General features: G+C 43.0%; 1 protein-coding gene across 1 annotated transcript in view; it reads left to right on the plus strand.

The window, feature by feature from the left end:
* Positions 1-13,829, plus strand: part of LOC147361882 (ATP-binding cassette sub-family C member 4-like) — a 115,995-nt gene that overhangs the window by 16,899 nt on the left and 85,267 nt on the right. Inside the window, exons 3-5 of the mRNA XM_086328423.1 lie at positions 1,452-1,541; positions 4,029-4,228; positions 5,771-6,020. Coding sequence (XP_086184549.1) covers positions 1,452-1,541; positions 4,029-4,228; positions 5,771-6,020 — 540 coding nt within the window. The remainder of the gene's footprint in view (positions 1-1,451; positions 1,542-4,028; positions 4,229-5,770; positions 6,021-13,829) is intronic.

Below are 13,829 nucleotides of genomic sequence, written 5' to 3' on the forward strand. Positions count from 1 at the left end.
TCTTTCCATCTGAGCCTTTTCTAAAGGGCATCTCATTACTTTATTATTACGTTTTTAATTTTTTTTTTAATTGAGGGATAGTTGCTTTACAGTATTGTGTTGGTTTCTGCCATACATCAACATGCATCAGCCATTAGTTCATTAAGTACATTCACATTATGCAGCTATCACCGCTGTTCTTAGCCACAACTTCCCTCCCATCAGCCATCACCATTCTACTTCTCTCTTTGAATTTGACTACTCTAGGTGCTTCGTGTAAGTGGAATCATACAGTGTTTGTCATTTTGTGTCTGGCTTATGTGATGTAGCGCAATGCCTTCAGGGTTCATTGATGTTGGAGTAGCTGTCAGAATTTAGTTCCTCTTTAAGGCTGAATAATATTCCATTATAAATCATTTTTGTATAATATTCCATTGTTGAATAATATTCCATAATACTCCATTGTCGAATAATATTCCATTATACAACATTGTGTATATCTATTCATCTGTCAGTGGACATTTGGGTTCTTTCCACCTTTTGGCTGTTGTGAACATTGCTGCCATGAACACAGATGTGCAAAAAGTTTGTGTATTCAGTTCTTTTAGTACATCCCCAGAAGTGGAATTGCTGTACTATATGCTGAGCTTATGTTTAATATTTTGAGGAACTGCTATATTCTCTTCCATCATAGCTACGTCATTTTACATTCACACTTGATTGATTTTTCTGTTTACCTCAAGGACTATATGAGAAGCTTTTACGAACCATAACATTTTGTTTGGGTCAGTGGCTCCAGTTGGTGGTCTGTTGAAGCAGCTTGTGGTGTCTCTTCAGGTTCTTTAGCTCTCTAGGGCATTTTTCAGAACATTTTACCAAATAAAGGGATTGGGCAACTCAGGCTGTTTTTTTTTGTAAAGTCAGCAGATTGGCATTAAGAACACAGGTTCCTCACAGGAATAGTGCTTTGAATGCTATATTTCATATTTTGCTCACTTCAGAATGAAGAAACTAAGCCCAAAGTGTTTAAATGACATCATCCACAGAATTAATGATTGATTCCAGATTTACGGTCCAAGTCTCTTATTTTATTTCCTTAATGCAGCCTCTCCACTCTCACTTAATTTGCCTCAAATTTACTTTAGTTGGTTCGTAAGTCTAAACCTCTAGAGAAGGAAAGTCTAAACCTATACCCTTTAACCTTTGGGCAGGGCCAAGTTCACTGAGAAACAGGATGGAGGATTTTGCTTGTACCTCCTACTCCTCCCTTTGCTGTCCTTGTGGGCGGGGCTGCTGCCACATTGAGGACACAAAGGATGAATGAATGTCCGTCCCTAGAGCCCTGCTGTCAGGGATCATCTTGCTTGTCCTGATACCATGGAAGACCCCAAAAAAACCCTTTATTTTATGTTCTAAGAGTGGTTTGGTATGACCGTAGGAATCCAGTTCTCTGTCTCCCTCTCTCATTTCAGGCACTTCACCTGAGTAGCTCTGCCATGGGGAAGACCACCACAGGCCAGATAGTCAACCTGCTGTCCAATGATGTGAACAGGTTTGATCAGGTAAGCTGCCCCTAAGGGATCCTCTTCCAGTTCCTGTCCTTCTCACTGCGTTCAGCTTAGTGGGATGCCAGGTGCCAGGGTTTGGTGTCAGCCAGGGTTCAGTTGAGGAACTTAGACAAGTGTTCTTTTTATTCAATGCTTATTTCTTCTGTGTGCAAATTACATATAATAATGTATGTTGCTCTGTAGATGAGGGTTTTGTCTTTCTAATACTAGATAGGCAGTAGTGTTCTTGCCTGGCTTAGTGTCAGGGGTCCTCCTGGAGTGGCCCTTCTTGGCACATGGTGTGCATGTTGCTGGACTGTCTTCCTCCTCCTCTGGATGATGAAGGCCTGGAGGGCAGGGATTGTTCTTTCCCCTGAGGCCTGTTCAGTGCCTGCTGCATAGGGAGCCTGTGAAGAATATGTCAAGTGGGTGGTCCCCAGCCACAAACAACTGACTCTCTGCTATCCCGCCATACATTTTTCCCCACTTATGCAATGAATAGATCACATGACCCAGGGTATTATTGCTATTGGTCAAACATCTATATTGCACTAGACACTTCTCTTTCAGTTATTCATTCATCAAATGTGAAGTAAGGCCAGTACTCAGTTTCAGGGATGAATGCAATTTAGTTTTTCCCTGGAGAATTCATAGGCTGTCAGGAAGGTAAGTATACAAGTTATTACTGGGAAGTGTGGTAGGTAACATAATATAAGCTTTTCTTGGGCGCTGGAGTGAGATGGGGACTGAACGTTGAGACAGAGAGAGTTTGGGGATGCCCTGAGCTCATATGTGGTGTAGACAAAAATCAACATTTTCTTTCAAGGTTGCTGGTCTGGTTCTCTCTGGATGTCCCTAAGGCTGGCCCTGTGCTGCCCCAGAACAGCATCATCTGGGGTAGATGCTTGAGTTTCTGCTTCAGCAGGTTTAAAACCCACTGAAATCATTCCCATTTAGGTTCCTGTCTATTCTTTTAAAGCATAGTATTTCTATAATGGGTCCTTACTGGTTTTGTTTTTATACCATCCTAAGAAGGCTTTGTCTTTCTCTTTTAAGGTAATGATGTTCTTGCACTATCTTTGGGTGGGGCCACTGCAGGCTATTGCAGTGACCACACTGCTCTGGATGGAAATAGGAATACCATGTCTTGCCGGGATGGCGGTTCTCATTATTCTTCTGCTAGTGCAAAGCTGCTTTGGAAATTTGTTTTCATCACTTCGGTAAGAGAAACACTGGTTTTAAAAAATAGATAACATGTACTTGGCAACTTCCACTGTCTGATAGATGCTTTTATTCAAAAACACAAAAGGCTTCTCTTCTCTCTTCTTTGGCTGTAGACCCCTGGAGAAGGAAATGGCAAACCACTCCAGTATTCTTGCCTGGGAAATCCCATGGACAGACGAATCTGATGGACTGTAGTCCATGGGGTCACAGAGAGTCAGATATGATTTAGCAACTGAACACATACATACACCCTTCAGACTTAGCCAGTGGAGGCTCCAGACTTAAGCTGAAGGCTGATCTTGAAGTGGACATGGTGATGGCATTCACTGACTCCTCCTGGCATTGTATCTGAATAAGCAGAGTGTCCTTAAGCAGAATGTACCCATGTCTAAGTTATTTAAATGTTATTAAAAGTAATAATTGTACAGGCCCACTCCGGGTGTTGGTGATGGACAGGGAGGCCTGGCGTGCTGCGATTCATAGGGTCGCAAAGAGTCGGACACGACTGAGCGACTGAACTGAACTGAGGTTATTTAAATGTTGTTAAAAATAATCATAATTGTACAGGCCCATTTCTAGCCTAGCTGCATTTATGTTTATTATGCTTGTGTTAGAGCCATGTTTATGTTGTGTTTTATTTCAATGTTTCCATTAAGTTGTAGACATCCCAAGGGCAAGGTTGACCTTAATTATGTCTTTATAAAACCCCAGAGTCCCAGCAGTGTATGTGACAGAAAAGAGACTGGTGATGATCAGATAAAGTTGAAGCAGGTCCCAGAGGGTTGGAGATGTGTCATTGTCCAGGTTGTCAGGCGATAGAGGTGTTGTGCTGTTTGAAGTTTTTTCTTGAGTTTTTTCTTCTTCTTCTTCTTTTTTTTTTTTTTTTTTTTGTGACCATGTGTGGTATTTTTCTCTACTTGGAAGTTCTTTCCTCTCTTTGCTGTGGAGATATGTTCCTTATCCTTCCAGGCCTTATTCCACTGCTACCAGCAATTTTTGTTCCTATTTTTATTACAACACAAACACTGTCTTCCTGTTATATTCTTTTCTGCCTTCCCAACCTAACTGTGACCTCTTTGAGCAGATGGTTTGTATCCGAATCATTTCAGGTCTTCCTTAGCTGATGCTGAAAGTTATCCAAGTTAATTCTTTAATTGGATTGAATGGTTGGCTTCCTAATTGAAATCTTTCTCCATTTGTACTTTGAGTAGGGCCCACCTGTGTTGTCAGCACAAAAGATCTGTGGGGACTTCTTTGATCTTTGGTCTCTGCCTGTAGCCCCTGCTACTGCTGATAATAAGGAAATTTGGGCTGTGGTTACTAAGGCTCATCTTTCACATTTGTTCCCTCAGGAGTAAGACCGCAGCACTCACAGACGACAGGATCAAGACCATAAGCGAAGTTATAATTGGCATCAAAACAATTAAAATGAATGCTTGGGAAAAGTCATTTATACACCTTATTCCCAGATTGAGAGGGTAAGTTTCTTTCTTTTTTTTTTTAATATGTATATATATTACACTGTATGCTTGTAGTTTTTTATTTCCTATTTTTACTGATTGGTTTAGAAGTCTTATCTAGTTTTCACATTAAAGTGAATTTAAATACTACTCACTTCATCCCCTCACACTTGGCAGGAACATTGGAGATGTCATTTTAACTTGCTCTTCCATCTACCATCTTCTTAAAGGAAAAAATATATATGTTTCTTACTTATACAGAAATGAAATTCTAAATATTTCTTAAGCATTGATTGTAAAATATTAGTGTTTGAGATGACAGTATTTAAACTAAAATTGTAATATATGTTGATATAGCATAAATGGGGAATTGATAGAGATTGAGTGTACCTGTATCAGGCCAAATGTTATGAACCAGTATTACTCATTGTAAACTGACCCTTGAAAAGACTATTCTTTTGTCTTTGATTTATGTTTGTAGACTTTTAAAAAATATTTCATTTAAATATCTGATGAGTGTTTATACTCCAGCACAGGGTGCTTAGAATTCTCTGGCTGCTCCCTGTCACCTCTCACTTTGCACCCTTGTGGTCACCCCTCCCTCTGCTGGGAATCTACTCTCATCTTCCTTCTTCTCTAGCCTCTGCCGAGCGACTGACTCCAGCTCATCTCAGGGTCCACATGTGTGTGGCTTATCCTGTCACTGCTGTTCAGGGTTACATGCCTATGCTCTGTGCTCCTGTTGGGGCTGTGCTGGCTGCCTCTGTCTAGTGTCTTACAATTTGGGGGCTTACTCTTTTTTTTTTTTTTTTTAATGTACACACACATCACACCACATCATTTTAGTTATTTCTTTTTTCATTAATTTTGGCTGTGCTGGGTCTTCATTGCTGTGTGCAGGCCTTCTCTAGTTGTGGCAAGCGGACTCTTAATTGTGGTGTGTGGACTTCTAACTGAGGTGGCCTCTCTCGTTGCAGAGCACAGGCTCTAGGCACACAGGCTTCAGTAGTTGCAGCCTGTGGGCTCTAGAGCTTGGGCTCAGTAGTTGTGGTGAATGGGCTTAGCTGCTCTGCAGCATGTGTAACTATCTGGACCAGGCATTGAACCCATGTCCTCCTCATTGGCAGGCAGATTCTTATCCACTGTACCACGAGGGAAGTACAGGGGTTTATTATTCTCCCCAACCTCCCCCAATTTAATGAGCTCCTGGAGGGGATGGGCTTTGCCTTTCTGTCATCAGTGAGGAGCCAGGCATAGGACTTTTGGTTATGAATGCTTGTTGAATGAATGTTCAAATACAGTCTGATTGACCCAAAATGTTTAAATGTGTAACATTAAGCCTCCATTTAATTGGAAGAGTGAAGTGGTGATGAGGTATGTGGTCCTTGGATCAGTGCAGAGCCCCAGGTGTGCACTGTGTAGTGTCTCCATGATGTGAGAGGTTGTTTATCTTAATCTGTGTCCACTCCCTAGAAAGGGGCCACTCACCTAGGGCACTTGAATTCATGCCTTGGATGTCAATGATTGTTTTGAAATCTGTTTTAAAACTCTTATTTCTAGGGAGGAAATTTCCAAGATTCTGAGAAGTTCCTACCTTAGAGGAATGAATTTGGCATCATTTTTTGCTGCAAGCAAAATCATGATTTTCGTTACCTTCATCACCAATGAGCTCCTTGACAACCTGATCACGGCCAGCCAAGTGTTTGTGGTGGTGACGCTGTTCGAGGCTCTGCGGTTCTCGAGCACCCTCTACTTCCCCATGGCCATCGAGAAGGTATCAGAGGCCGTCGTCAGCATCCGAAGAATCAAGGTTTGGGGACAAATAACTTTTTCAAGTTGTAGGTGGATTTTACGTAAAATACCTTTTATTTGGTGTGATGGTATTCCTGTAAGTGAGATTTAACTCTCTCAGTGCCAAACCTGGCAGCCATTCAAAACTGTCTTACACACTCTTATCTCTTCTTAGGTAGTGCATATATGCTCAGTCACTCAGTTGTGTCTGACTCTTTGCAAACCTTTGGACTGTAGCCCACCAGGCTTCTCCATCCATGGAATTTTTTAGGCAAGGTAGAGTGCATTACAAATATCCTAAGATCCTTACTCATTTATGGGTAGCAGTACCAGTGGCATTTGCAGTGGCATTTGCATCTTGATTTGCAGTGATGACTGCAGTGTGATTAAATGTCTAAAAGCAGAAGAAGGAAGCAGATTGCTACTGGAATTACTAGGTAACAACTATGTTCAGTCCTGAGGTGAATAGGCTTTCCTCTCTGGCCTGGGGGGTGGGGGAAGAACTTGCTGGGAACTCCCTGCTCCTCAGACAGGAAGAGTGGCCTCAGATTCACTTAGCTTTCTGTCTTTAGCCTCATTTTTAACCACTGTTATGGTATATCTTTCATGCCTTATGGCATGTGAGGTATCTCCTGAATGTGGTCTCCATCATCTAGTCTCACTCTGAAGACCTTCAAAGGCACTTTGTTTCTTGTAGAATCAAAATGTTAAACCCTAAGCTCCACTGGCTGCTCCATCACTTTCTGTGCTCTGATGGGGGAGGGGGAGAAGGGACATTGCCTGTGACCTGCCACACTCACCCCCACTCTGGGGTCTTGGCTCACTCTGTTGGGCCTCCTGGGTTCCTTCTTTTCTGTTCTTGATTTAAGCAAATGCTGCTGAGCCTCCCTCAGCCCCATGACCCTCTCGCAGCACTTCCGTTCATGCTGATCCAGGACTTCTGTTTATGTGCATGGCCAGTCCCGCACCACCCAACCTAGTATCAGGTGGGTGAAGCTGACTCCCCAGGAGTGTTCTCAGCCCCATGACAGCAGACTGTGTCTGCTGGTTCTTTAGTGTAGTGCCCCGTCCATGCTGGATACATCATGGGCATTGAATAAACACTGGATTGACTGAAACAAGAGTTACAGGAAATGGCTGAGATGTGACACAAAGGCCCAGGGTGATCCAACCTGTACTGCTGCTGCTGCTAAGTCGCTTTAGTTGTGTCCAACTCTGTGCGACCACATAGATGGCAGCCCACTAGGCTCCTCTGTCCCTGGGATTCTCCAGGCAAGAATACTGGAGTGGGTTGCCATTTCCTTCTCCAACGCATGAAAGTGAAAAGTGAAAGTGAAGTCACTCAGTTGTGCCGGATTCTTAGCGACCCCATGGACTGCAGCCTACCAGGCTCCTCCGTCCATGGGATTTTCCAGGCAAGAGTACTGGAGTGGGGTGCCATTGCCTTCTCCGCCAACCTGTACTAGAAGCTGCAGAAATGCCGAAGGAGGGAGCAGATTAGAGTTAGGCATTCCTGCAACATTAGGTCTTGGGGAAGGGTATCAACCCAGGGGAGCTGAGTCTTATCCAGAGTGGGAATAGGTCTGAATCCTCCCCTTGTTCTGTGTGTCCACTTGTGTATCTGAAACCAGCCTGAGTGGACTTGGTGGACCTGCTCTTGGAAGAGAGGATCTGTGCCCTGCACAGCCTGGTGTTCATGCAGACTCTGCTGGCCTGGCTCCTCAGCTGGGCTCTTGGGGCTTGTAGGTGATTAGAAACAATCAGTCTTACTCAGTTAACAGAGTTAGTCCAACTGTCTTGTTGGCCATCATGAAATAATAAAAAAGATCAATATCATGAGACTTTATGGTAAAATGTATCTCTAGTCTGAAGGTGGTTTTGAGACAGAATTCCCTCATTTTTGGAGTTGGTCAGTCTTTTTCCTCTGAAGACCTTTGACTAATTGGATGAGGCCCATCCACATTATGAAGACTAATCTATTTTATTCAGAGTCTCCTGGATTTAGATGTTTGTCTCACCTGAAAACTATTTTCACTGTAATACATGTTTAATTAAGCAAGTGTATGGGGACTGCAGTTCAGTTAAGTTGAGATAAAATTAGCCATCACACCCTCTTGAATCCCCATCTCTTCCTTAGAGCTCCCGAATATGACTTTGTCCTCACTAGGCCATGTGTTTATGGATTTCTTTGCTTCCCTGAACTCCAGACTTATCTAAAGGGCAGATACAATGCCTCATTCATCTTCATAGTCCTCCCAAATAGCAAGTACTCAGGAAATGTGCAACTGAAGGGACCTTCCAGCTCCATCATGCCTGGGCTCCTGCAAATGCCTAACCAGTAAGCATGGTTGTAGTGGGGAGAGTGATGACTTTGCTTCTTTGGTGAATTATGTGATACACCAAAGAATGTGGCATAAAAGGGACCCTACAGAAGGTTTTCAAGGAATTGTGCTCAAATATTGAGGTATGATTTTTGATTCTTTTTCCACCAAAATGCAGCTGAACTATCTGAGGCTTGAAATTTCTTCCTGTGCAGATATGTGCAGTAATATTAAAATCACGACCTGGGAAAACCTTTGAATTTTCTGGGGCTGATTTTGTCAAGCTCCTTTGTGTCCTGATGAAGGAAGCACTTTTGATTTGGTCATAAAACCTAAAATTTCCCTTTCTGTGAAGAAGGTGGTCTAGAAATTTAGAGATCTTTCTTCAGTAGCTGTTATCAGTAAAGGTGGGACAAATGGCTGAGAATAATAGTGGTGATAAGGGTTAATGTTAGCATCGGAAATTGATTCCTGGTGGGTTGAATTAATTGGTGTAAGATTTCCCTTTTAGATATTAGATGCTTCTTCATCATGTATAGTTTCGACAACCCTTTAAAAATCTAGTTCTCTAGTTCATCAGAATTACCTGGAGTGCTTATTAAACCTACATCATCACACCTTGGAGTTTCTGATTCATTAGATGTATTGGCTAGGGCCCAAGATATCTATATCTTTAGTCAATGATCCTGTGTACCTGAAAATAAAGCATATTTTGGTAACATTATCTTGGTTACAGAAAAAAAAGCAAACAAAACCAAAATGTACTTTAGCAAATACAGAAGATGATAGGATGTTGTTAAGACTAAAATCAATTGATTAAAAAAAAAAAAAACTTTCTTGTTTTATGCTAGACTTTTCAGGGTGAAATTTGAATTTATTCCTTCAGTCACTTTTTCTAAAGAATAACTGAGTGCCTGCCTGAAGCCTGGCACAGTCTAGATGCATATGTAACAATCATTGGGAAGGAAATGCAGAGAAGTCCTTCTCTGGACTATATGTTTCCATATGAAACATATGGAATATATGTTTCATCAAGTGGGGAGTTAATAAAGAATCAAATAGTGAAACTCACTGTGGATGTGTTTGTGTGTCATTAGTCCTTAGAAGGAAAAGTCCAAGGTGCCATGGGGTGCTTTGGCAGAGTTACTGGTATAGTCTTAGAGCTCGTGATTCCTGGGAAGGCTGAGGAAGTTACCTGGAGAATTCTGTTTGGGGAAGTGGGGTAGGTGGGGTAGCTGATGCTTCACATTTTCCTGGGGATGGTGATGTGACACAGGCTTTTAGTGCACAGGAAGGGGATCCATGCATTTGAGGAACCAAATATGTCTGAGGCTGCAGAATAGAGAGTGAGAGGCTTGAGCAGGGGACTGTTAGGCCTCCCTGGTTGCTCAGCTGATAAAGAATCCGCCTACAATGCAGGAGACGCTGGTTCGATTCCTAGGTTGGAAAGATCCACTGGAGAAGGGATAGAGTACCCACTTCAATATTCTGGGTTTCCCTGGTGGCCCAGCTGGTAAAGAATCTGCCTGCAATGTGGGATACCTGGGTTCCACCCCTGGGTTGGATAAGGGAATGGCTACCTACTCCAGTATTCTGGCCTGGAGAAGTCCATGAACTGGATCATCCATGGGGCTGCAAAGAGTCAGACATAGCTAGGTGACTTTGACTGTATACAGGACTCTACAGGTAACATCAAAGTTTTTCTTATCTCAAAGCTCACTGTGGCTGAAGCATGGGAAACAGGTCAGGGAAGTGGGATGGGGATCCAGAGCAGAGACAAGGAAATACATCAAGAGCTTAGTGCTGTGCATGGCCCAGGAAAAGGATGATATGCTTTAGCTTAGGGTGAAATGGCCTTGACAAGATTTGAGAGCCACTCAGGGCACATCTTGAGCTGGGTATGAGAGGAGAGAGAGGTGAATCTTGGGCTGCTTTTGGTTTTCAGGCTGCAAAATCACCTGGATGCACTAAAATAAGAAATACTATAAGATAACCAAATTTGGGGAGGAGAAAATCATGAACTTGGTTTTGAATTCTGAGAGGCTGTGAAGTACCTCAGTGTTTTCAGTTTTATTCTAAGACCCACATGACTGACCAGCCATTGGCCTTCTGTCCTGTTATCTAACAAGTAACAGGCAATGATAAGATATTCATTTACTTCCTTTCCTTGTCTCTCACTTAGATTGTGATAATGCCCAACTAGAAGGTGAAAAGGGCAGCAGGGGTGGGATAAAAGGTCAGCTGAGTTTACTGACCAGGTGGTCAGAACTTGGCCAGATTTGACCACAGATGGGCTGGAGATGTGGTGGGAACATCGAGTTTAGAACACATTGTGGTGTTGAGCCCTGCTGCCCCACTGCTTCCTGCAGCCTTGGACTCAGTAGACTAGATAGTTCCTCATCCAGGATTTCTGCTCAGGTCATGTCTGAGAGCCCTAGGAAGGAAACCCATCACCTCTGCCCACCTTGGAGAGGGTACGATGGTTCATACCCATGGGCAGACCTACACATGGGCTTCATAGTTTTTTGTCTTTTTATTTATACATGCTTTTCAATTTCCTTTTTCATATAAAGAATTTGAGGATTTATTGTGATCTTATAGGCTCAAGAAGTCCCTCTGTTTTTCTCTGAATAAGGAAAGGGAGTGAAAGTCTTGGCATTGAATGACTCCAATAGGATTGTAAATATCTTGTCTTAACTTTGAAGCACTGAAAGTCTTCAGTGACTTTTACATCCAGTGAAATGTGTCTAAAATTATATTGTTCACAGAGCAGATGTTCCATTATGCTACTGGGAAGTCAGTCATTTTGGCTGTAGTTCTGGTATTGATACTTTCCCACATGACCAGTTCTGGATCTGCACATCATGGGTCTAACAGCAATTTAATTTCAGCTTTTTCATTACCTTTAGTCCTGGAGAAAAATCCAGCCAGCACTTCTGCACCTTTACAAGCTGGTCATGTGCTGAGTGGAGTCTCATTTAACCCCTGGAAGACCGTTATGTATTTCCCTGCTGCTGCTGCTAAGTCACTTCAGTCATGTCCAACTCTGTGCAACCCCAGAGATGGCAGCCCACCAGGCTCTCCCGTCCCTGGGATTCTCTAGGCAAGAACACTGGAGTGGGTTGCCATTTCCTTCTCCAATGCATGAAAGTGAAAAGTGAAAGTGAAGTCACTCTATTGTGTCCGACTCTTAGCAACCTCATGGACTGCAGCCCACCACCAGGCTCTTCTATCCATGGATTTTCCAGGAAAAGTGCTGGAATGGGGTGCCATCGCCTTCTCAGTGTCTTTCCCTACTCAGTCCTATTATTTGTGGACAAGTTTTCAATGGATTTAATTCTTCACTTAGGACACGCTTATTCTTTACATTCTTTTTTTTTTTTTTTTGAAAGTGGGAAATTTCTATTCTACTGTGTACATACTGAATATTGTTTTTTTGTCATGGTAGCATGCTTAAGCTAAAATTGGAATTTTTGTCTAGACAAAATGTATAATATACACGTGTAACCTTTGGTTTCTGTGTTAGCTCAGACTGTGTAAGGTTATAGCCATACAGTCAATGGTTGGACTGATTTGAACCAGCCCTACAGTCTGTTCTTTGTCTTACCCATGATGGGTCAACCCGTGCAAAGCTTGGTCTCAGTTGGAGTTGAGACTGTGTAAGTGTGTGAATGACATCGTGTCACCCCTCTTCGTGACTTATTATCCCTCTGGGGATTCAAAACTAGGGAGGGTGATACCAGCCTGGAATGTCCTGAGTTTGTTCCCAGGAGGATTAGCATTTGAGATGGACTGGAGGGCTGGGTGGGTCACCACTCATGGTGTCCAGACAGAGGCCACCTGGAGAGTGTGGACTTAGGTGCTGACAGGTCACTGGAGGGTGTTAAGTGTGGTGGACAATTTCGGAGGTGTGTAAGGAGATGAGGAAGGAGTGGTGTTGGGGTCAGTTTGATGGGGTTGGGGAGGGCTGGTGAAGGAACCAAAAAAAAGAAAAGTTGTATTAGTATTTGCAATGATTAATAGTGAGTAAGACTCTGAAATTATGTTTCAAGAGGAAATAAGTGGAAGGGGATAAACAGTGGCAGAACAGATGAGAACTTTACCTGGCTGATGATGGGAGAGGTGGTGTGGAGAGAGGACTCAGGATGTGGTGGTTGAGAGTCTGCAGAGAAGTCCTCAGACCACTGTCCATGAGTTCTGCTTCCTGCTGGACAGAGGCTCGGGGTGGGTAGGAGTAGCTGTGCCCAGTGTTCAGATTCTAAGTGAGCCTGGATGAGAGGAGGAGGGAATGATTGGATCGCGTCTCCCACCAACTGGTCTTTGAGAGAAATGTAAGGATCCAATCTAACTTTTCCTGCATAGAAGCAGGTTTTCATATTCAGTTTTTCCAGCATTTCCAGCATTTCCAACTTGTTCTTTTGCAGTAGAAGATTCCAATCACATTTGTTACTTTGGGACATGATATTCTGAAGTCAAATGCTTCAAGGGTATTTATGATTTGTAGGGTAGTAGGGTATTTATGATTTGTAGGGTAGTAGGTTACTATTTCAGGAGAAGGCAATGGCACCCCACTCCAGTGCTCTTGCCTGGAAAATCCCATGGATGGAGGAGCCTGAAAGGCTGCAATCCATGGGGTCTCTGAGGGTCAGACAAGACTGAGCGACTTCACTTTCACTTTTCACTTTCATGCATTGGAGAAGGAAATGGCAACCCACTCCAGTGTTCTTGCCTGGAGAATCCCCATGGACAGAGAAGCCTGGTAGGCTACAGTCCATGGGGTCCCAAAGAGTAGGACACCACTGAGCAACTAAGCACACAGTTTACTATTTATGTGTTGTTTTCTTCCTCAGAATTCTCAAATGCTTATTTCAGTTTCCCTATGTTGATTAGGACTCGGTTTGCCTATGAGTCCTGGAATTACCTATGTTAAAGCTGCTTACACAGTTTGTTTTTCTCTCATATAAGTGTCCTTTAATGCTGTGTTTGGGTTTCCTGAGGCTGCCATAACCAAGTACCACAAACAGGTGCTTAAAAACCCCAGAAATTGATTGTTTTTCAGTCCTAGAGCCTCAAAGACTGAAATCAAGGTGTCAGCAGAGTCATGATCCCTCTGAATCGTTGAAGAAGAAGTCCTTCCTTGCCTGTATTAACTGAGGTGGTTGCAGAAAAACCTTGGCCTTTCTTGGCTTGTAACTGCCATGACTTCAGCCTCTGTCTCTATCATCATGTGGGCATTTTCTCTTTCTGTGTGTGTCTCTGGGTTTCTCTTCTTATAAGGACACCAACCATATTGAATTCAGGGCCCACCCTACTCTGGTGTGATCTCACCTTAACTGATTCATCTGCAACAATCCTGTTTTTAAACAAGTCATATTTTGAGTTTTAGTTAAGTTCAGTTGCTCAGTCATGTCTGACTCTTTGTGACCCCAAAGAGGTTGTGTTGTGCAGCACAACAGGCCTTCCTGTCCATCATCAACTCTTGGAGTTTACTTAAACACATGTCCATT

This window comes from Bos grunniens, chromosome 12, assembly GCF_055505025.1.
Source record: "Bos grunniens cultivar Pamir isolate PY7600 chromosome 12, Bosgru_T2T1.0, whole genome shotgun sequence".
NCBI lineage: Eukaryota > Metazoa > Chordata > Mammalia > Artiodactyla > Bovidae > Bos > Bos grunniens.